The sequence below is a fragment of the Helicoverpa zea genome, chromosome 16 (assembly GCF_022581195.2).
Source record: "Helicoverpa zea isolate HzStark_Cry1AcR chromosome 16, ilHelZeax1.1, whole genome shotgun sequence".
In the NCBI taxonomy this organism is placed as follows: Eukaryota; Metazoa; Arthropoda; class Insecta; order Lepidoptera; family Noctuidae; genus Helicoverpa; species Helicoverpa zea.
In genome coordinates this window covers 806728-830030 of record NC_061467.1, presented here as the reverse complement: position 1 = coordinate 830030, position 23303 = coordinate 806728, and the positions used below count along the sequence as shown (strand labels likewise).

The following is a 23303-nucleotide window of genomic DNA, read 5'->3' as shown; positions in this document are numbered from 1 at the left end:
AAAAATTGATTACGGTTATTAAATTGTGACATTCATACGTCCCTAAAATTTACTACGGCCACACTGTTTCTGTCAGATTAATAGGTGCGGCCATGTTGATCTGTAGTGAATAAAACTGAGTTAATTTTCTTTTAGGGAAATAAAATTGACACAATATGCCCAAATGCGACCTCAAAACGAGATACATCCCCGCGACGTTCGCCTGGACTCTATTGTTGGGCACAACATCCCTGTTTTTTTATTTCCCGTAAGTATACAATGTCGTCGATCGTCTGTAAATTCTCATTTTCGGTTTGACAACTTTCACATGAGATTGTTGAATTGTTTCTATTAATATCTTGGGGCTGTGCACTTGCCCTGTGTGTCTGTGTGTGGATTATACCCCTGCAATGCCTGTGGCGCTAACGGTAAGAGCATTTTTTATAAGATTCTTAATGATGGTGTAGGAGCCATGTTCCAAGTAATTATAAGTCATATTTACATTACCATAATATCCATTTAATAATTAGCGTTTCTTGAAGTGAGTAACCAGTGTTGTCGTGTCAATGGCCAGCCACTTCCTGTGCTCTAACCAAATCTGTATAAACAAAAGATGTCTCATGGTGTGATAAATGAGTCAGTCAGACATACATTTGTACTGCTATTCTATTTCTTATTAAGTTTGATTGATAACTTTCGTGTTGTTTACCTACATATCAACATTATTACAAGTGTAGGAGTTAGAAGTTTCATTGATGTTATCACTTTGTAAATATTACATGATGACAAAATGAATATCCATTAGGTATTTATAATGACTTATCTAGCCTAGATACACATGATATAGTTTTGAAAAACACGTACAGCGTATATATATTATGTACACTTTGTGTGTTTATGTACGAACTGTGTAGGTAGAACATTTTGTTTACAGAGTCTGTTGTGTGACCTTAAAAATAATAGCCATGTCTTTTGACACTCACTGGCTTCTTATTTAATTTGTTTATATTAATAACACCTGTTTGTTGTTATATACAACCTTTTTTTAAATAATCAAGTCTTATTAGAATCAGAAAAAAATATAGTTCTGAAATTCTAAAGTTTAGTGAATAGTAAAACAGTAGTTCAGCAATTTTTATGATTTGTTTACATATAAAGAATGGGAACAAATATAATGACCACCATAAAATGCTTTGATACCCTAAGTTTTGTAACCAGAAATATCTACTGAACACCAGAAAAATAAAGTCTAAAAATGTAATAGTACCAGCTATTTTAGTCACGACTTCACTTTAAATTGTATTCGACCACCAAATTTAGTAAATGATCACCAACTCTTGACGACCAAATTAATGTATTATTTTTGCCTAAATAAGTCACTGTGATTGCCATAAAATGTAGGCTTATTACCAAATAAAGTATTATGATGCCATATTAAGTTATGTGTCCGGCTTGCAATGCATGCGTGAGTGTCAGTATGACGAGTGACAGAGGAAAATGGAAGAAAATGACATATTGCGCCGACCCCAAGTAAAATTGAGAACAGGACAGGAGAAAGAAGAAGAAGAATGTGTTTCTCAATACACTCCCTCGAAAACACACTCTTATTGCGATAAGAGTGTGTTTAGAGGCATGCAATAGACAATTTTCCACCCTAGTGCAGGAAAAGGGTCCCCATAATGTTATTACATTTATTGTATCAGGCCGAACTTATTTTTTTGGAGTCAGTTTACTTAAACAGGATAGCAAGATGTAAAAACTTTGATTATCATTTTATATTAAAACGCTGGTATAATTTTGATGATCATTTACTACTTTTGGTGATCATTTACTACTTTTGGGATAACAATTATTTATTTGGACTCATTTTGCTTAAATAGGATAGCAGAATTTAAAAACTTTGGTTGTAATCTTACTTTAAAATGGTGGTTTAATTTTGGTGATCGTTTACTATTTTTGGCTTATGCATGATTTATTTTGGAGTAATTTCACTTAAATAGGATAGCAAAGTGTTAAAACTTTGGTGATAGTTTTACATTAAAATGCGAGTTTCATTTTGGTGATCATTTACTATTTTTGTCTGCTATTTGTTACTATATCTGGTGATCAGTTAAACATAAGCCATAAAGAATGCATCTATAGTACTATTATTTTTCAAAGTTAGTGAATCAATCATAATAGAATAAAAAAATGTATAAAGTCTAATGTCTAAAAATATGTTAAATTCATAAAAATAATACAGTTACATAAGTGAGTATAACAATATTGTTGTTTTCAATACAAATATACACATACGCATATGTATAATAATATTGCTGTAGTAATGCATTGTATAGCAAGAAACTGGTTTTCTTAATGTTTCAACTTTTAACTTTCACTCTCATTTTTAACAACAAACTGTGAAATAATGAGAATCAAAAATATTCATTTATTCAAGATCTATGTAGTACAACCAAACTTATTTATGAATTTTCTTTAAATAAATTATTTATCTTTTATGTACCAGCGGTATTGGGTTGCCCGGATAACTGGGTTGAGGAGGCCAGATAGGCAGTCGCTCCTTGTAAAACACTGGTACTCGGCTGTAGCCAGTTAGACTGGAAGCCGACCCCAACATAGTTGGGAAAAGGCTAGACAGGTGATGATGTACATAAGTACTAACTAGGTACTATGTAGGAAAATTTGTATGTTGTTTTGTTATTTTTCTGAGAATTCTTGAGTGATTGACAATAAGGTTTGTGGGTTTTAATTTTATGTTTATAACAAAATTAATTTAAATACAGAACTAGATTGTTATTAGTCATACTAAAATTGACATGCCTGTGGTATGTTGCCACATTTTATAACTAAATACCTAATAGTTTGTTGTAATTATAATTATTATGTAGCCATAATGTAGGTGCACATATCCATGTATTCTTCATGCATATTTACAATTTAAGAAAAAGGCTTTAGTTAAATAAAGAAAAAACAGGTTGGAAGTTGAACTGTGAAAGCGTAACTGATCAACAGATAAGTTACTTTCTCATACCTAAAAACACATATTATTACAATGTGTAAGGAAACAAAACATTTGGCTATATAAATTAGTTTTTGTATCTATAACTTTGTAGGAAAAAACAGGTGTAAAATGGTAATTACGACTAGGTACTAATTTCAATTGTCCGTGACTTGATTTTAACTTAACAAGTTAACAAAAAAACTGGGTTAAGTTCACACTAAATGCTATAGTTATGTAATAACTACTGTTGAATTGAGACTCCTATTAAATATTTACATTGTGATAAATACATTGTGGTGAACTATTTAAACCTGTTTTGAACAAGTTGGTACAAGTTTAACGTGTTATTATTTTAATTTGATTATAATAGCTTATAATTGTTTTGCATAATTGTTATTGTTGCTTTCTTGGTAGAATGTATGACTTCTTCTCACCAATGGGACAGTGCAGGTTCAATGCCAGGTTGGGCAAGTACCTATGTAACATTTTCAAGTTATGTAGTTATTTCGAAATATATCTTGGAAACCAATGACTCAGTTGTTGAAATGAATCACTTAAATGTGAAGGAAACCTGGACTTTTAAATATGAAATCGCCAACCCGTATTAAATTAAGCAAGCGTGATGATTAACGCTCATTCCTTCTCTGTATGAGAAGAGGCCTCTGCCTTGCAGTGGGACAGTTAAAGTCTGACGATAATTACTCTGGAAGTTTAACCCAATTAAGAAAACCCTAGTCAGATTACCTGTGGAAAATTTAAATGTACGTTGAACAAGCGTGTGTTTAATCTATTAACACGAAACATTTATTTTCGTACTAGTGTTTAGTACCGCGGATTGGTTTAGGGGTTTCCGGCGATAAACATAGTCTGTATTGTATTGTAAACTATTGCAACTATGCATTTATTTAGCCTCTTAATTATAGGCTAAGAATTCCGCTCGTAATTTAAGTCTGTGTAGTTCTTATAAGTTTGGTTTAGCTCGTTTATTTTTAGTTGGACTTTTCTTATTTGAATCTCATTCATGTCTAGGGAATCAGTGGTATTTTTTTTGTGCTTTTTATTTATCCTCTTTACCAAGGTTCCTTTAACTGCCGATTACTATAATCTAATTCAATTCTAAGCACTGATTACTTATATTAAGTAGGACTTAAAGTTAAGTAATGTTTGTGTATTTCGAAGTAAGCCTTTTATGGTCTACAATATACCTAAAAGGTCTCCCACTGAATGGGTTTATGCGAAACTGCACACAGACTAACTGACCATATTTCAATTAGGTCCCCAGTATTGCGGTCATATTTTTTTACATTTTGCTTTAGCCCGACTCTTTCTATCGATTCCATGACCGACGTGTGCAATGTGTGCATCCTAGTAGTTTTTTTTACTAATCTAGTTCTTCGTATTCACCTACTTAAAAACTGAATATCATCTGCCTAGCCTTTTCCCAATAATGTTGGCGAACGGCTTTAAGTCTTACTCAGCTGAGTATCACATGTTTTACTTGACTTCCGTGTTCTCTGACCTCCCAAACCTAGTACCTGGTCAACCTAGTACCCCTTGGAAAGACTGGTTGTCAGACTTTTGACTACTCGTAACGACTGCCAGAGATTTTGAAGCCAGGCCAGAGACGACAGCCGGTATCCACCAATACTGCCTTCTGAATCTCGAAATTCAGGAATACTTACTAATAATTGTTATACTTAACTTAACATGCTCTCTGCTAAATTATTTCTAGCCATGCTCAAGTATTCTACCGTTAAAACATAGGACATGGAGCCTTTTCCTTATGCCATTTATATGGAAATATTATTAATTGATAGTATAATTTACCCACTTACTCGTGTAATGAATAATCATGCCTATTTATAAAATTCATTGACAACCTTTGTGGCTTATTTATTCTTTCCTTATGATACAAAAACACTCCTTAAATTGTTCTGATTTTACCAAGCATCTCTTCTAAGCAGTTTCTCCTTCTTTTCTCTCCAATCAACTCTAATGAAGAAACAGTTCTATTCTCTTCTTATTGCCTGTTAATGGTGGTTAAAAATACAACGAAATCGATATATTTATAGATCGTTATTTAGTCGAACGAAATAACAATGTCAATTTTCCCTTACCCTCAGATAGAAAGGTGAGAATCTTAGCGAATATCAGGTTACACAGGAACTTTTTTCAATACTTGGAGGACCTTTGTAACGGACTGTACCTCTTATAGAATCTCAATTAAAAAGTGGTAAACATTTTATCTAACTTACCTAGGGGGTAATATGGCTATGAAGAGGTTGTAATTAGGTTTATATTAACACTTGCATGTGAAACTAGATAAGATAATGCATCTCAGTATTGTATATATATGCTCATGTGTGATACCTAGGTAATCTACTCGGTTTTGTATATTTCCTAGTCCTATAGGTACTCACAAATCCTGTTTATCTTGATATATCCCATTTCCGGATTTTTACTTACTCCATAAAGCATAATTTATGTGTCATTAATTTTTTACACAACATATTAATAAGTAAATAATTTAGTAATATGATATCCGATATAACGTTGGTATTTAATATTAATACCTGTCTCCTAGCAGGAATGTCAATTAAATAAAATCATTCACCTGCCCATTGATCCGTGAACAACGTGACCTATAGAAATGTCAGATTCACTCGGCAAATCTAATATATATGTAATAATAACTGTATGTGCACGAAGTCTCGGGTTCGATTTCTGGGTCGGGCCGAAATCACTTTGTGGGTTTTAGAAACTTTCACAAAGCAGCCCGTAGTTTGTAAGTTTGTGATTGATGCACCCGTGCATCAGAGAGTACGTAAATGTCGGTCCTGCGCCTGATCTCTCTCCGGTCGTGTTGGATTGCCGTCCCATCGGGCTATGAGAGTAAAGGAATAGAGAGTGCACCTGTGTCTCCGCAAATGCTAGTGCACTATAATATGTCCTGCGCATTTGGCTGATCTCCTTACATGAGAACAGCCGCCGTGTTCGAAATCGGTCTTGGATGTCATTAATAACTAACTGTATTTATGTCTTTTTCAGGTGTCAATATTACCTTCACAAGCACCCATGGGTTCCCGCGTACCAAGGCTTCATAACGTTTTTTGTTTTGGCCAATTTTACCCTGGCCACTTTCATGGACCCGGGAGTCATACCAAAAGGTAATATTTCTTCTGCTTTTTATTTTCAATTTTATTAAAATTATTAAAATACTGACACTAGTCTAACCACGGGGTAATGGGTTGCCCGGGTAACTGGGTTGAGGAGGTAAGATAGGCGGTCGCTTCTTGTAAAGCACTGGTACTCAGCTGAATCCGGTTAGACTGGAAGCCGACCCCAAACATAGTTGGGAAAAAGGCTCAGAGGATGATGATTAAAATAGTCCGCCTGTGTAGCGAAACCTATCCTCTTTACACTAGAGATACTTATGCTACATTTGAAGTAATAAAAATATACAATCGGCCGAATACTGAAACACGAGTCGATTTTATCTGTATCAGTTACACTTATATCGACAGAAATATGTACTTTTAATTAGAACTTAAAGTTAAGTGACGTTTGAGTATTCGGAGAGGTAATTCAACTACTGTGAATAACTTTTGCTATCTAGCTTCAAGTGGAAACTTTTAAACAATATAACTTTTTATGAGAAGAATTAATTTTGACTTTGTCGATCGGTCTTTAAATTGAGATATTATAGATTAGAAAAAAAAAACGGGTGTGTCAAAATACATAATGTATTGAAAGATAAGTGTAATTCATTAGCGAATAAAATACTATCTATCTTTGATAACACAGTTCAGTGCAAGGATTAATTTGATAAGGTTTCAGATTACCGTTATTTAAAGTTAAATTTATTTTTATTTCACCGTGTAATTTTAATAACGGTTGGAGTATAAAATTCCATTGTTAGCGAAAAACTTTGAATCAACTATTAAACTTTTAATTAATCTGTAGATAACTTAATAAATATAAATTGATAAAATTGTTTAGTACCTAAATGCTTTTATACGAGCAATAAATTGACTGAGGGGTGGGTAATCCAAGTTGATCCTTCACTTAATTGCTCTAAGACTAAAAATAATGACCCCGCCCTTCAGAGAGCCGCAATAGTTAATCAAGCAAACTAAACAAAGCCATAGACAAACAGTCTATTAAGAATCTTGTGTGTCTAAGGGTGTGTGTAGACCAAAGGAATAAAGAACGAAAGTTATAACTAATGTATTATATTGATGTAAACTGCGTAAAATAATTTTATAAGTGAGCATAAAATGATGATCCCTCGTTTGACAGCTGGTTACACTAAAACAATTTAACTGGGAAACATGATATATTGCTACGAAATACGAATAGGTATATGCAATGTTCTGAAATCCTGACAAGTAAGTTTAAGATCTACTCAAAAGTATTTCTGCCTTAGGACCTAATTTATGTAAGTGTGACAGAGATAGAATGATGTTTGAGAATACCTTAAAATTAAGTGGGCGTTTCAGTATGCGATCCTTAATTCTAGCATTAATTTTTTGTACGTCTAAACGCACCCTAATACAAGTAAATTAGGGTTATTTAGACAGAGCTAATGAAGTTTTTTATACATATACCGTATGTTTCTGCGTTGTGAAACACTATCTTATCGGTCGGGCTTAATGTGAATGCCCTTGATTTTACACGATTGCGCTAATTTAAGGGACATTCTGTTGTACTGAGTAATAGTAGAAAATCGATATTGCATAACGGCCTGAATGCACGAATTTAGGGATTTTTATAATGCTGTATTAGGTCGTAACTCGAAAAATATACACATATTTTATCGCTAATATCATTTTTTTCTTAATCGCGATTACTACTTGCCTGATTTAAAAATAGATAGGTACAGTGTTAGATAGCTCATTTACCATCTTTCTATCTGGGTGCGTGGAGTAGGTATCATGGGACATGAATGAAACCGCTGACGGAAGTTAGTTTATGATAATTATTTAGGTTCAGTTTTTGATTTGCACATTACAGCTGTCAGAAATTCTTACTGTCTTTAATTTCAGTATCACATAACTTCGCTCTAAATTAATTTACTTACTACCAATTTCGCGCGATAAAGTATAATGTAATAGTATAATTGGTACTATATTAATGTTTAAAGTATATAATTTTATTGGCGATCTTGAGCTCTTTGCCTAATAAACGATATTTACCACCGTGACATGGTAATGGCTTATTAATGGTCTTTTAATGTCATTTAGTCACTACTTTTATAGCATAAATTGCCCATTATCTGTTTGTTAGTAATTAAGATAAAGATGTTCATTCAGATTCTTAGAATATGGGTTTAAATAGTAGAAATTTATCGAGAGACAAATGCTTCCAAAATATTCATTCATCACCTGCCCAGCCTTTTCCCAACTATGGTGGGGTCGGCTTGCAGTCTAACCTATCTGACCTCCTCAACCCAGTTACCCGGGCTCCAAAATATTAATTATTTAATATAGGAATTATTTATATTGAACTTTAAAATTCACGAAACCACTTTCCTGTTTTTATTCTACAATTTTAAGGAACATTGCGGGAAACACACACTTTTAATAATAAGTTATTCACATTTCCAATTAATATAAAGATAAAATAATACATAGTAATATAAGAATTTATCTAAGGGATCCCATTATTTATTTTCTACCAAGTGTACATCCAAGCTTTCCCCCTCCCAGCTCCACCTGACGAGGACCGCGAGGACGACTTCCGAGCGCCCTTGTACCGCAGCGTGGAGATCAACGGTATAACCGTGCGGATGAAATGGTGCGTCACGTGCAAGTTCTACCGGCCGCCACGGTGCTCGCACTGTTCTGTGTGCAATCATTGCATAGAAGTAAGTTTTGTTTTACTTTATATTCACCTTTTTACCTACTAACTGAAATCTCAGTATTATTTGCTCTTGGTTAAGGCGAACTTGAAACAAGCTTCCAATTTTTAAGTGCTTGCAAAGTGATTGGGACTAAAAGCAATTCAATTTTGTTCAAGATTAATAATTTTGAGTGGTGAACATAATGGTGCGTTCAGATTTGACGAATGTAGTACGCGAAGACGCAGAGACTGTATATAAGCATGAATGCATTCTACGCAGTTCGAAAGAGGATCTGCACGCAATCATTGTTAGAGCTTGTATGCTCCATGGACTAAATGGTAGCTTGCCCATTCGGGGACGAGTAAAATTATTGAAAAAATAAACGCTAATCAGTAGTGGGCGAGGTCTTATCCATCGTTTACAGTGATAATTCGAAATAATGTTTTAACAATTCTTATTTTACGAATATTCACAAATTACTATCTGATAGCAAAAAATGACTCATCATTTTTAAGCCCAATAAAAACTATAGCTCCCATTATGAAAAGGTCTTAGGGAGCCATTACACACGTGTACGCACGGCGCGTTAGTCCAGCGTACAACGAACGTATGCTCAGCGTATATATACGTCACGATAATGCTTGTATCGCCTATTATTTACAGACCTTAAATAGCAAAATATTTTTCATAATCTTAGTCCTATATTATTTTATTTTCGTTGTCCACAGACATTTGACCACCACTGTCCGTGGGTGAACAACTGCATCGGACGACGAAACTACAGATTCTTCTTCTTCTTCTTAATATCGCTTTCCATACACATGCTGAGCATATTCGGCCTCAGTTTATATTATATCATGAACAATAACAAAACTTTGACGCAGGTCGAGCCTATTGTGTCGTATCCTTTACAAATGTTGCGTTTGTTTCTAATAATTCTAGTGTTTTTCACCGGATTTTGATAACGAATTCAATAAGCGGAATTAGATAGTTCTGAGTTGCGAAATGGTCACGTTTTCAATTTATCTGCTTCCGTATTAATTATCTGTTTAGCTGTGAATTGAAAAAGAGTACTCAATTATTCACTAATGATCTTATGATAGGGAAATATTAAAACTAAGTATCAAAATATTCATCCGCATCGCTGTCAGCTGGGATCGTGCCCAAAAGGCTGGCTGCATTGCCACGCTGGATGGCAATGCATATCCTTTGACCGAAGTATAGGCCAGCCCTTTGGTCACGAGTGGACTCCACTAATCGCTTACTGATTTCTCGAAAGAGTCTGTGGGCACTTGGGCCCCATGGTCCCAAGGTTTCAATCCCAAACGGCTCAAAAATGCAATTGCCGGTGAGGTTTACATATTTGTGCCGTTTGAGGTTTTCCGTGGCTGCAGCAGCTGCACCGACACAGCTCGCCGTACTGGGAAGGTGGGAAGGTGCAAGGGTGTCGACGCAGGTTGCGTCCCACACCAAGATAAGATCATTTGTAAAACTATTGAATAAAATCATTATTCACTTAATTGGAGTCTATCACCGATAATAGAAATTCTCACAACCTATTACATGACCGACTTCCAAAGTGTTCTCTAACGGCGGTTCTCAATATTCTATACTAGCTTCTGCCAGCGGTTTCACCCGCATCCCGTGGGAACCTCTGCACGAACCCGGATAAAAAGTAGCCTATAGTCTTCCTCGATAAATGGGCTATCTAACACCGAAAGAATTGTTCAAATCGGACCAGTAGTTCCTGAGATTAGCGCGTTCAAACAAACAAACAAACTCTTCAGCTTTATAATTATAATATTAGTATAGATTAATCTGTTTTAACATTAAACCCATACAAGTAATGACAAATTCCTATCTCTATTTAACCAAACAACAGATAAATAAAATATTAGGAACAGTCTTAATTCAAATTAAATTCCAGAACAATCTACAAAAATCCTTAACTAGTACCTTCCAGAATGGTAATAATGGGCATAATCGCACTACTAGCGATACCGATATTCGGCCTGACCGGGTTCCACATGGTGCTGGTCTCCCGGGGCAGGACCACCAACGAGCAGGTGACGGGCAAGTTCACCGGGGGCTACAACCCCTTCTCGAAAGGGTGCTGGTACAACTGCTGTTATACGCAGTTTGGTCCACAGTATCCTAGGTAAGTTGACAATTTTGTTAATAGTTCACACACAACTCACATAATAAATTATGGGGTTGGAAACATTAAAAAAGTTCGGTTGTTTTGGAAAAAAAGACTGATAAAAGTATGACGTGATTGTATTATGTGAAAGTTATTGTTGTAAAACGGGTCTAGAAATTTCTAAAAATGCAGATTGAAAAAAAAAACTTGAAAGTTTGAAACTTTGTGTTGGGTGAAACATCTTGTTTTACAAAGGGTCCGAGATTTTCTTGAGGCTAAGAACTCACGGAGCGATTTTTAACCGTGCCCGCCGCGGTGGCGGAACTGCGTTTTTATTTCCAAACTCACGAGACCGTTTATTTGCGCGGTTACACAGCCGTCGCGGTTGAGATTATCGCCCGCAAACGTGGCGGGCGATGATCGCAAGACGCAAGACGGGCAGTTAACGATCAGTTGAAGTCCAGACCGCCATGGACACACATCAGAAACGAGTTGTTGCGTTATACTTACTTCACAGAAGAATGAAAAAAAAAAGACCCAAAAGGTTCTGGGTGCATCCACTGATTCAGGATAGAGATCGTTATGGATTATTTGTTACCCTTAGTGAATCGGCCCTTATTAGTGAACCGGCCAATCGACCGCAGAGCGCGCGGGCGCAACCCGCCGACGCTGCGGGTGACCGCGGCCCGCGCGATTCTACTAGTTGCCCGCCGGTGCAGCGGGACCCGCAAACAAACGCGCAGACTGCGGGCGTAAATCGCGTCGTGAAATGTGCTTTAATTTTTTACATGTATATCTGCATTCTACAGAAGCTACGGGCCCGCAGCCGCGGCGGGCACGGTTAAAAATCGCTCCGTGAGTTCTTAGCCTAAAGAGTGCAATTTGATGAATTTCTTTCCTAGTGTATAAATTAGTATCAAATAAGTACATTAATAAAATTGATCGTCAAAATTGTGATTACCTAAATATAATAATTTTAAAAGTAGTCTCTTTCATATGTAAATAGTATTTTAACTTGAAAACTAAAAAAAGTAACAAAACTCGTTTATGTACATTCGTTTATACTGTAACACATTGTAAATATTAACCGCTAGAAGTGACAATATCGATATGACAGTAGTGATACCACATGTTGTAATCGATACCTGCAGCAATGACTCAGTTACATACGATAACATTACAAGTTTAGCGTGCAGTGTCCAAACTCATCGTGTAATATGTTTTATGATTGATTGTTTATTTATCGCGCGCATTAATCTTTTAAATATTATTTTATAGTTGATTTGTAAATTAGAGAAACCATCACTTTGAATACCATTCGACGCCAAAAATGAATGTAGTTAGAATATGAAATAAAATGGGAATCTATACAAATTTACCGAATAATTTGGCTTGTTAGGCAATTTTTTATCTGGAGTCAACATTGAGTAAGAAAAATCCATGTCCAGATTCAGTCATTACATTGAATATGTAAATTTTCACTACCTACCCCAATAAGTATCATAAGTATATATTGAATGAAGCGTTTAGGTTGCCCCCCAGATACTTGTATCAAAAATGGGTGTTATTCAGCTATAATACCTATTTACAGATTCAAAGTTCCAAAAAGTACAGATAATAGCGAACCGATAAACGCCAGCCCTAACCCTATACAAGATCCCAATAGATTGAAGATGCAAATCCTGCTCTGTTGCTCCGTTTAGGTAGGGATCATACATATCTGTAGCATAGGACAATATTGTAACTGCTCTATATCGATAAGAATAAAGTTTATCGATATATCGAATCCTGTTAGTGAAATTTTCTTGCTCTAAAAGTCGATAAATCACTACTGAATTAGTGATGACCTCTTCAGAATATTTTGCAGTTTTTTTCTCTATTCAGCTATTTCCAAGTTGGTTGTATTTTTTGCTTAATTTGTTTTTCAAATCCCTCAGTCTCAACACCATAATCCCTGTACCTCTAGCAAAAAATCTTAAAATTTTCTTTAATCAATTTCCAGTCTAGTCCGACCGTCGAAATACATCTACAAAGGCGGCAAGAAGCGGCGGGAAGCGATGCCCGGCGGGGGGCACTCGGCGTCCGCCATTTCCACGATAGCGACCGACACGCAGCACCAGGTAAAGACGTACACGGCGGACAACGGCACCGCGCACCGCCCCGCCGGACCCCACGCGCACTATAACAAGGTGAGAGCCAGACGCTTTGCTGTCATTGCTAAGCTAAGCTAAGGGGGGATTTTGAGGGGTATTCTGTCATTAGTAAGCTGCGAGGGGTATTCTGTCACTGCTAAGTTAAGCTAGGTGGGGATTTCTGTCATTGCTAAATGGAGACTAATAACGGGGCCTTATGAGGTGGGAATTGGCATAGGGACTACGAGGTGAGGATTATGAGGAAAGAACAGGATATTTGGATGTAAAAGTCCCGTACGTCAGTCCAGAATAAGTAGGAAAGAAGAATAATCACATACTCAAATGTCACTTGAAAGTAGTGGGTACTTGTTATTTTTTAGGATAGAAACAGACTTACAAGACATACTTACACTCGGTTGAATTATATGATGTTGGCTGGTGTTTGCAGAAAATATTTATAACTGCTATTAAAGATTTGGATCGCATGATTGTTTGTGGTCTTATCAACATTTTTCTCTTTCTAAATCTGATCTTGTTTGTGGTATTCGATGAGTATTGTGTCTTGACTAATCATTATGTAGTCTTGATTTGGGATTTCAGTGTTTGTGCATGAGATTTATATTTGTTTTTAAATGCACCAAAAATATTTGGGTGTCACCATAAAATAAAACGACAGTAAAACAAACTATTTATTGTCATTATAGAAGCTTATCTTAGATCACAATATTTTTATTAAATAAAAGGATTTAACTTATATTCACATCTTACTAAAAACATATAAACTAAATAATTTTTATTTCCCATTTTTAAAACCATTTGTAATTATAGCATCTATCTAACTTTATAATTCATGCTTCACTAGCGACCATTCCCGATATTCTATCCATGTATTCATTTGCTTACGACAGATAGAATTTTGACATTACCATCATACAAGTACCTAATGTCAATCTCCTATCTCTGGTAAGCAAAACCATAGATAGATAGAATATTGAGAGCGGCTGTAATACAGCTTGTTACATCCAATAAGCCAGTAGCATCATCTAGTTATCATGCTTGTAGAGCGAATTACATACCTTCAATTCACAGACATAAGGTCGAAATTAGCACTTGCACATTTTTTGTTAAAAGTTTTCTTACTAACGTGAATTGAAGACATGATATGTCTGGCTCTCTACTAATGTTTCTGAACTATAGTCAATCAGGTAATTTTGTGGTGATGGTACTGAATCGGTTGAACAAGTTATTAAGGCCCGAGTTCACCAACAATATAAACGTTAGTTTTTAAACTTCTGTTTACTATGAATTTTTATATCAAAGTAAACAGTTCTTTAAAGGAAAACGGACGTTTGTGCTGTCGGTCAACTTGGGCCTAAGGCTAGCCGTTCTTTGATGACGTCATTTTACACGTTTGTTTTTGGACGACTGGCCTGATACCGTGGATATTCTCATAATTGGTTCTCACTTTTATAATGCACATTTTTTAGTTATTTTATGCACTTAAAATCCAAAACCGTTGAAATTTTTTTTTTTGTTTGTGGTACTTCTTAAATGTTGTCTGTCAGTAATTTGTGCACTGTGAAAGTAAAACCACTTTTTGATCGAAGTCGGAACATAATTTTGTAGAATTTAGGTAAATAAATAACTTAACATCGCAGTAAACTACATTAGAATTGACATTACAATAGTGATAATAATAGTAAAGTATTTCCGACCTTGCCCACATTTCTAACACAAAATTTTGTCCCAAAATAACGTTATATGTGTATTTTATATTGTCACATATTTCTGAGCTTTTTGTGTTTACTTCACTGATTAATACAAAATCTGTCATGGAGTCAGTGTTTCATATTCACACGCTTTTACAAACTAATGCAAATTGCAATGGCGCTGTTTAACATAAAAATATTACCTAATTCTTTATTCTTGATGGAATGTTTTATGGTGGTGTCTTATGTGTCGTAGATCAGTCTCTATGTTTTCGAAAACACTAATTCTTACTGTTCGCACTATTCCCTAAAACTGTGTTATACAACTTGAGGGAGAAATAGTACACCAAAATTTTAACATAACCAATTCAGTTTGGATCTATCTCGGTAACTTTGAGATGGGTTGTCAAACTGCAAAATCAAACCTAGAAGTAAAATTTTGGTTCCTTTTTTATAATTGAGTGGTATGACTGTCCGCTTGTACCCCCCCTTTTATCCCCTATCGGCGAGTGAGTAAGAGCTAGAGTGTAAAGTTGGTGTGGGCGGCGCCCTCGCAGCTGTCTCCGGGACGGGAGGAGGCGGAGGGCGAGCTGGATGGGCCAGGCGCCTCCCAGTCGGCGGACTGCGAGCCCACGCCGCCGCCCCTACAGCGCCGGGGCTCTGCGGCCAACCTGTTCCCGCCCGACGCACATCATCACCTGCCGCCAAGGCCGCACCATTATCCGAGACTCAGTCCGCTTTCGAGAAATACCAGGTGACAATTACATACTATTCAATGTACCTACCATACATACCAATGTTACTATATTTAGATTTTTAACTATGGAGATTTTTCAACCTATTGAGAAGTTAAATAACAATGAGAAAAAAAATTAGCAATAGGACTTAAATTAACTGACTTCTCTCTCAAGTCCGTTTTTAGTGATGTTTAGGTATAACATTAACATCTAACTAACAATAATTTATGAATCACACGTTTCAGAAGAGCTGAACAAGAAACAAATATAATCGGATATTAAGATATAATAAGATCATACTTTTACAAATTCTAAATCAAATATTCACACGATGCTATATGGTATTCCAGCCACGGTGGCACCACGACATCCGGCTACCGAGTCGTAATGGAGCCGGTGAGATACGATACGGGCTCCAACGGCGGAGCCCGGCCCTCGCCCACAATGCAACAGAGGATCAAGGCTCTGGGCGTCCCCACGCCGCTGGCCGTCAGCAGTCCAGTCAGAAGGTATGTACGACCAGCCGCGACCGAGGACCGGCGGAGACTGAAAGACAATATATGTCGTCACTTTATATTAGTGTTGGTACATGGATTATGACGTCACAATGTTATTGTTTCAAAACTAGAAAATTATCAAGATTTTATTTGTGATTGAAAAATGTTAATATGTTTCGAAAACATCTTTCAGTTTCCGCAAAATAAATATAATTTTTCAAAATTCTTCGTCAAATCAAGGTTGTTAATATTGAACTTCAAACTATACTTCTTTACTAAAATATGTTACTAGATCAAAATTTCAATAAAGGATTACCTAATTGGCTGATTTATCGAGAAGAGAACATGTTCCCATAATGATTAAATAGGTATTTATATTATTTCCCATTGTATCATGGCCTGTTCCCATCATTAACAGAAATGGTATTGATCCCCTTCTACCTAAACCGGGAATGCATCGCTTAAACCACGGTACGGACGAACACAGAAGTATAACTTTGAACAAGATTTTTTAAATACTTTTTTTTACAGTAAAAAAAATATTTTTTACTATTGATATTTTGCAAAGTTATATTACTGTTTAGTCGGTGCTGTGCTTATATGTTTTTGATTTGATTCAGTGTTTATTTGCATGTAAAATGTTTTGCATTCACATATTAGAAGTTACTGAGTTTGGGAACACTAATTTACTGTCCATATTTATTGTCAGTGGTGTATATTTAGCTTCGTAAGATGTGAGGGTTGCTTACTAATATAAATATTTTAAAAAGTGGCCAAAGTGTGGGTAGACTTGAGATTTTGGAGTTAAAATATTTAAAAAAAACATGCAAGTTATACCTTTCGCTACAATTATGACAAAGGTTAAAATTTCAATTGCACATGACATAAATCATTTACTACTTCTCAAACCTTCACATTTGAGAAATATCAAATCTTCAATGATTAATAATATATCTCAGTCTACCCACCAATAGAGTCACAAGAATATAATGGAATATAATATTTTCCATAGTTTATTGTCTATTACGTATTTTAACTGGGAATGTAAAGATTTCTATAAAATGTAAATACACGAAAAATATGCGGTGAGACCATGAATATATATTGTTTTCTACTTTTGGTAGAAATGTTGTGTGAAAATCTTTTTGTGCTTACCCAAAAACTACTATCTTTCTATCCTACATGCGTTTAAGTTATTCTTGTTTCATGTTCATTTTATTAATTTCAAACGATTTATCAGTACTAAATAGTCGTTAAGACCGTCATTAAGATTTGTGTGAGTAAATGAGTTTTTCTTCCTTTCTTTCATCTTCAAGCCCACATATGGACATTTTATCTTTCACTTCACCAATATCAAAATCATGGCTGGAGAAATTTGAATTCCTTGGCAAGAAATTCTATATAAACATATTTGTGGTCTCATAGCAGTTACGAAATATAAACTTTGTGATTTACCGCTTACCGCGGCAGGTGGACCTAACGCATAGAGCCGACGTGTCAACGGTAATTCGTCTACTGTCGTTGTTTGCCCCTGTGTGTTTGTGTGTTTATGCCATTTATTTATTTATTATTTATTTACAAAGAATTTGTGGATATTTTTACATAAGCTTATCATACAGGCTGCGTCTGTCTTGCGTGCGTATCGCGTCTGTATCGCTACAAACGCGCGTCGACGGCGCGTTTAAAAAACGTGGTGTGCATAGGCCCTCAGATATCTGACAGCGGCTGCATGTGCTATTGCCGTGCCTGGTTTCAAAACGGTTTCATGTAATTACATACAAACCAGGAGTGCAGCTGCGGCCGACATCATGAGGTCGTAGCATGTGCGGTCGGCAGCAAGAATTTTAAACGTACCTTAACTGATAGCAACAGTCAACTGTGCTAAAGAACGGTCAGACGGTATCTATCAAGTTATCATCTTGCAATTCATTCATTTTAGTATTTTTTTGTTTTGGATGTATTCTAGAAATTCTTCTTAAAAAATCATGTAGAATCAAGCCATTCTTAACTATTTCTTCTTCTAGATTTCAGATCCCCAACAGTAAGTTTAAATATTGTAATAATTAGAGCTATAATAAAAATATCCACTAATTCATATACTTACTTTATTTTATTTTTTGTATATTTGACATGGTTATGCACTTGGTTCTGTTTTTGCTACGAATATTTTTTAATTCTAAGTAAGCGTTAGGGTTTTTGAAAATTGCCTGCATTTGCAGTTTTTTTTTAATTATATTTTATTCTACTTTTAGACATTTCTGCGACGTTTTTGTAAATAATGTGGGAACAGAAATCTGAGTTTTTTTTTTATTGTGCTTTATATCTTTAATGGATTTTTTAAAGCACGAGTTAAGCATGTTTTTTTTTGTATATAGAGTTTTTTTTGTAAATACATAATCTGTTACACCGTTGTATTTTAAACAGTTTGCATGTTTAAGAATAACTTGTATTATAATTTATTTAAAATGTATATAACTTGTGGCTACGGTTTCCACTCTTATATTTTACACTTTTTAATATTTTATTGGGGAGGGGGACCAAGTAGCCTTTTTGGCTCTGCCTAAGTTATTAATGAATTTAGAAATTAGGTATAATAAAAATGGTGTAACTAGGTTATTATGGGAATTCTGTCTGTTACATCAATTTAGAAAATATCCTTCAGTTTTGAAGTCTTAGTTTTTTTAGTGGATGATAAAATGACAGAATTCACAAATATTATGTATACCTCATAAAAATATATACATTACTTTTTTATTTGCAAGCTGTTGTGAGAAACCGGGACGCAGGCGTAGTACGACACACTATACAATGGCTGAAAACGGCTACCAACGCCTGTCTATGGTCGACTTATGATCATAGACAAGTTATGCTTCATGGTAAACGAACGATTGCTAGTCGAACTCACGATTTTTTTCCTTTTTTAAATAATTCTTTCGTCGCTTCTACGTCATTACAAAGCTAGCATTTTTTCTTTATATTTCCTTGCTATCTCCACAATTTTTATCTTGATTTTTTATTCCAAATATTAATATAATTTTATGGAATTTTTAATGGATTCTTCGTTTTCAGAAAGTTTTCATAAGCATTTAAGCTTGAATTCTTCTTACCATTTCAAGATAATACAGTTATTCATCATGTAAAATGCCATTGTATGTCGTGTCGTTGCTTGCCGGTGTTTTGTTTTATCCTGATGAAATGATGCACGGTTTTTTTGTTCAAGCACATTGCACCTAGTTGACTTATTTATTTTTAAATCTGGATTTTAGATAAGAATGCTTCTTGGTTTTTTAAAGCTAGAACAATTAATTTCAAGAGAAGCTTAATTTATAAGAGATACTAACACTGATATTACTACTTATTTCACCAGGATAAGCATGCAGTAGATCGTAGTGATGCAGTAGTGTGTATGATATATTAGTGTAACATAGTTGTGGCATGTGGCGTTGGTATGCTCCCCGCAACCGTAGCAGGCGCTCGCCGCCTCCGGACCCAAAGTTCTACGCGTTCAGAACCCGGTCGTCACCTCCGACGATGACTATACTCTGCTCCCAAACACGTGTTACATGCTCAATGTTAAACGTAGATTAGACTTGTTTGTTAATTGTGACATCTGGGACGTAGTCGGGGTTGCGGTACGGTCTAGTGATCATTCATGTAAATAACTGACCTGATAACAAGAACCGCACTCCCCGCGGTGCCCGCCCCGCCGTCGCCGACAGGGGGGCGCAGCACCGCGGGGCAGTCTGAACGTGCCGTGTCCGAGGGCGGCGGCGCCGGTCGCGCGATCGCACGTGCAAACGCTTCGCCCCGCAGCTCCCTTCTCCTTCTGTCCGTAGGCCGTACGATAACGATAGCGAGGGCTCGGACGAGCTCGCGCGATTAAACCCCTGACGTGAGCGCCGCGCCTGACAGGTCCAACCCGGGCACGCCGACGCAGCCGCGCCGCCCCGACTTCATCGGCGTCGGCGGCCGCGCCTCGCCGCAGCGCCGCTTCCTGTCCGAGGGCGAGCTGCTGCGGCCCGAGCCCGCCGCGCCGCACCGCCCCACGGCCGACGACATCCGCGAGCTGGCCGCGTCGCCGCAGCGCGGCAACTACCTGTGGGCGGAACGCGCGCCGCACCCGGCGGCGCCGCACGCGCACGCGCTGCCGCACGCGGCGCCGCGCGGCGGCGTGGCGGTGTTCCCGCCGGGCGTGGCGTCCCCGCTGGCGCGGCGGCGGGCGGGCGGCGGCGGCGGGCGGCCGCTGTCGTTCGTGCGGGCGCTGGAGGTGCAGGACGCGCTGGAGTCGCGGGCGCCGCCGCCGGACCCGCCCGACCGCGCCTCCGTCTACGACTGCAACTACGAGATCTCCGTCTGAGCGCACCCACTTTTATATCTATGTATATTTGTGAGTCATTTGTAATGTTGACCTATATTTAATTGTGAATCGTCGAGAGAGTGTACATAGTCCCCCAGTGTTGTGATTCCGAGATGACATAATAATTATATAGAACTATATAAAAGAGAAAATGTATCAGCACCCGAGTGTCTCAATTATTGTGTAAAAATATATTTATGAATATTGTTTTTCAAGGAGCTGTTGTATGTTTTTCCTTTAGGTTTAAATCGACGTGTCAGGTAGTCGGAGGTTATGGAATTGACTGATTCGTTAATCTGCCTCAATTTTTTTAGTTGAAACTTTCTGCGGGCGCAGCGAGGTTTAGAAAATGTCGCAGCGAGGTTTAGAAAATGTCGCAGCGTGCGTTTTTTACTTGACGTTTTTATCAAAAAAGTATTATTTCTTTATCGTTAGTTTTGGACGCCGTTGCTACTCTTATAATTGTACTCCATTAATAAGAGGTGTAGCAAACTAAGCGAGGTGACACAATTCGACAGAGATGACTTCTCCAAAGTAAAAAATGCACGATGCGTGAAATAATGTGCCAAATATTCTGTAGTCACAGGTAGCTTAGAGCACGCGTCTTGTTCATTGATTTTTAGCTTTTGATCTTCGATGTGGGAATTATAAAACTTTCCTGAATTTTGTTGTGATAAAACCACGTTAAACAAATTGCTAAATCCTTTGTATCACTTGCGCTGTTTGACCTTATGAGAACGTCAAGTCTATTAATTCTTGTAATCTAGTGATAAATTAAACTTTCCTATTTTATGATTAGTGACAAAATATAAATATAATATGTGATTAAATGTTCACGATATAATCATATCTGCGTGTGTTAAAATGTGAAAAATTGTTGTGTGATTACAACGCACTAAAATAATTTATAATTAAATATAAAATTATGTAAAAACTTTGGCTCGAGCAACTTGTTCCGGATACTCAAACGTCAGTTAGAACTACGCGGCGCCGGCGCATGATCTAGTGATTTTGTGTATCGTGTTATGAAGAACACATAATGTCGGTATTATCAGGCAGCTTTGAAGGTTTATGAACAATGCAATTGAAAGTTTTATTTAAATAGTTGCTATTTCTAAATTAAATTTAATATCAGTAGTTGCCTGAGTTCACTACGAGCGCAGACTACGCGTGAACTATCAGACCTATGTATATCTTTGGTTAGGATCGGTTGTGACAGGAATTATTGCGTGTCACCTATGTTCTATGTAGAATTTATGTAAACTATAAATGCATGGACAGAGTTTTAGCCTGCAAAACATCGACAAACTTCGCTTCGAATTAAAGACCACATTAAAGTAGTTTGCAAATAAACAATCAAATTACCAAAATTGTGGCGAAATGGTTTTACATAAAATCTACATTGAGTTTGGTCTGTGAAAGTCTCGAAACGACAATTTTTTAAGCGTTAAAAACGTGCGAAATAAAGTATCGCCATTTTGTTTTCATCACGGATCTCAACTTTCCGAATTCCTATTTTGCCCAGCATAAACTGTACTTATACTGTTTGTAATGTAAAAAGAATATATTATTCTATTACACGGGATGCACTGAACGCGTTGAAATAGAAGTGAGTCAGTTGAGATTACATTATGTACATAAATAAATAAATATCTATTATTAATATGATATAATATAAAATATCAAAATATATAAAACGTATCACCAGATTTTGATACGCGAGATCGCGAACGCTGATTACCAAAATATTCGATGGTGATACGTTTTAACATGTATAGAAAAAAATACAATAACTGTCTTCTATTTATTAAGGTTTAAGTATGTAAATATTCATGAGAAATATGTAAAACAGATATCTAAGGACAATTTTGTATAGAACTTGTGTAATAGTATTTGTTGTGAATGTTACTATTGCGTATGTAATAACAAACACTGTTTTAGTTTTGGTGCCAGTAAATACAATATTTTTTAAAACTACATAATAAACATATCAGCAGCGTATTTTTTTTTTAATACGTAGCAAAAAGGTTTTGTTGAACGGCCTACTAGGAACTGTTTTATGTTGTTCTTTTATTCGTTCGTCTGCCTCTCATCACTGCACATTCCGTTTCTCATATTTATTTTAATGTAGTTATCGTTTTGGCACATTAGTTTGATTGTGCGTACTTAAATTTTCACGTTTAGTGCTATATTAACACTGTTGAAATGACAATGCACATGATCATAGTAATGTTGTTGATTGACCTGACTAAAGTCCAGATATTAATGTCCATAAATATCTTATATAGAAAGACTATTTCTAGTTAGAAGTAATTATTTGAAATAAAATTGTATGATATTTTGGTGTAAACGTATTTGCATGTTTTAAGTTATTAGAAAGTGGTGTAGAGAAAGTTCTTTGTAATTAATGCGTAGTTAATTTCTATAGAATTTTGGTTGTCCGAATGCGTTTAGACCAAAATATCATGCGTGTATATGTACAAATTGTACAAAAGATTGTTTTTTTTTCGACATTTCCCTTCATCCGAAAATGTGTCATTTGAGGATAAATAGGTTTGAAATACAGCTGCGCTGCAACATACCTAAGACTAATGTGTAATTATAATAGTACCTCCTCAAAGCGTTATTATTACCTATATGTGACAGTGTTTTATTTTTGTATTTTGATAAAATTTGTGTAAATAATTTTCTTATTTTATTGATATTAAACTCAATTAATCAACTCACTTGTTTCTTCTTTTTGGCAATCCCTGTATTCTATGTAATTAACGCACGTGAAGTAATTTCATCCCCAGCAGAATTTGGATTCATAATAAATTACATATTTTTTGTCTTAATACTGCTAGTATTTTAATAAAAATGGAAAAAAACATTTTAAAATCGGTACTTTGCAGTATAAACTAGAAAAC

General features: G+C 36.2%; 1 protein-coding gene and 1 long non-coding RNA gene across 3 annotated transcripts; one reads left to right on the top strand and one right to left on the bottom strand.

The window, feature by feature from the left end:
• The first annotated feature begins 58 nt into the window (after positions 1-58).
• Positions 59-23116, top strand: LOC124637365 (palmitoyltransferase ZDHHC8). 2 transcript variants are annotated; one of them, XM_047173758.1, is made up of 9 exons: positions 59-247; positions 6029-6147; positions 8689-8846; positions 9551-9723; positions 10786-10980; positions 12965-13151; positions 15337-15557; positions 15891-16049; positions 19950-23116. In XM_047173758.1, exons 1-9 carry the CDS (start codon positions 156-158, stop codon positions 20392-20394), a joined length of 1749 nt encoding a protein of 582 aa, XP_047029714.1. In that variant the 5' UTR covers positions 59-155; the 3' UTR covers positions 20395-23116. The 2 variants fall into 2 exon arrangements, with proteins under 2 accessions (XP_047029714.1, XP_047029715.1); XM_047173759.1 differs by having other exon boundaries at positions 60-247; positions 15361-15557.
• On the bottom strand, positions 15812-19950 carry LOC124637366. Its single transcript, XR_006985228.1, has 2 exons — positions 19705-19950; positions 15812-16086 (listed from the first exon to the last, which is right to left on the bottom strand). It is a non-coding gene; the product is annotated as an uncharacterized LOC124637366 (long non-coding RNA).
• Positions 23117-23303: the final 187 nt, after the last annotated feature.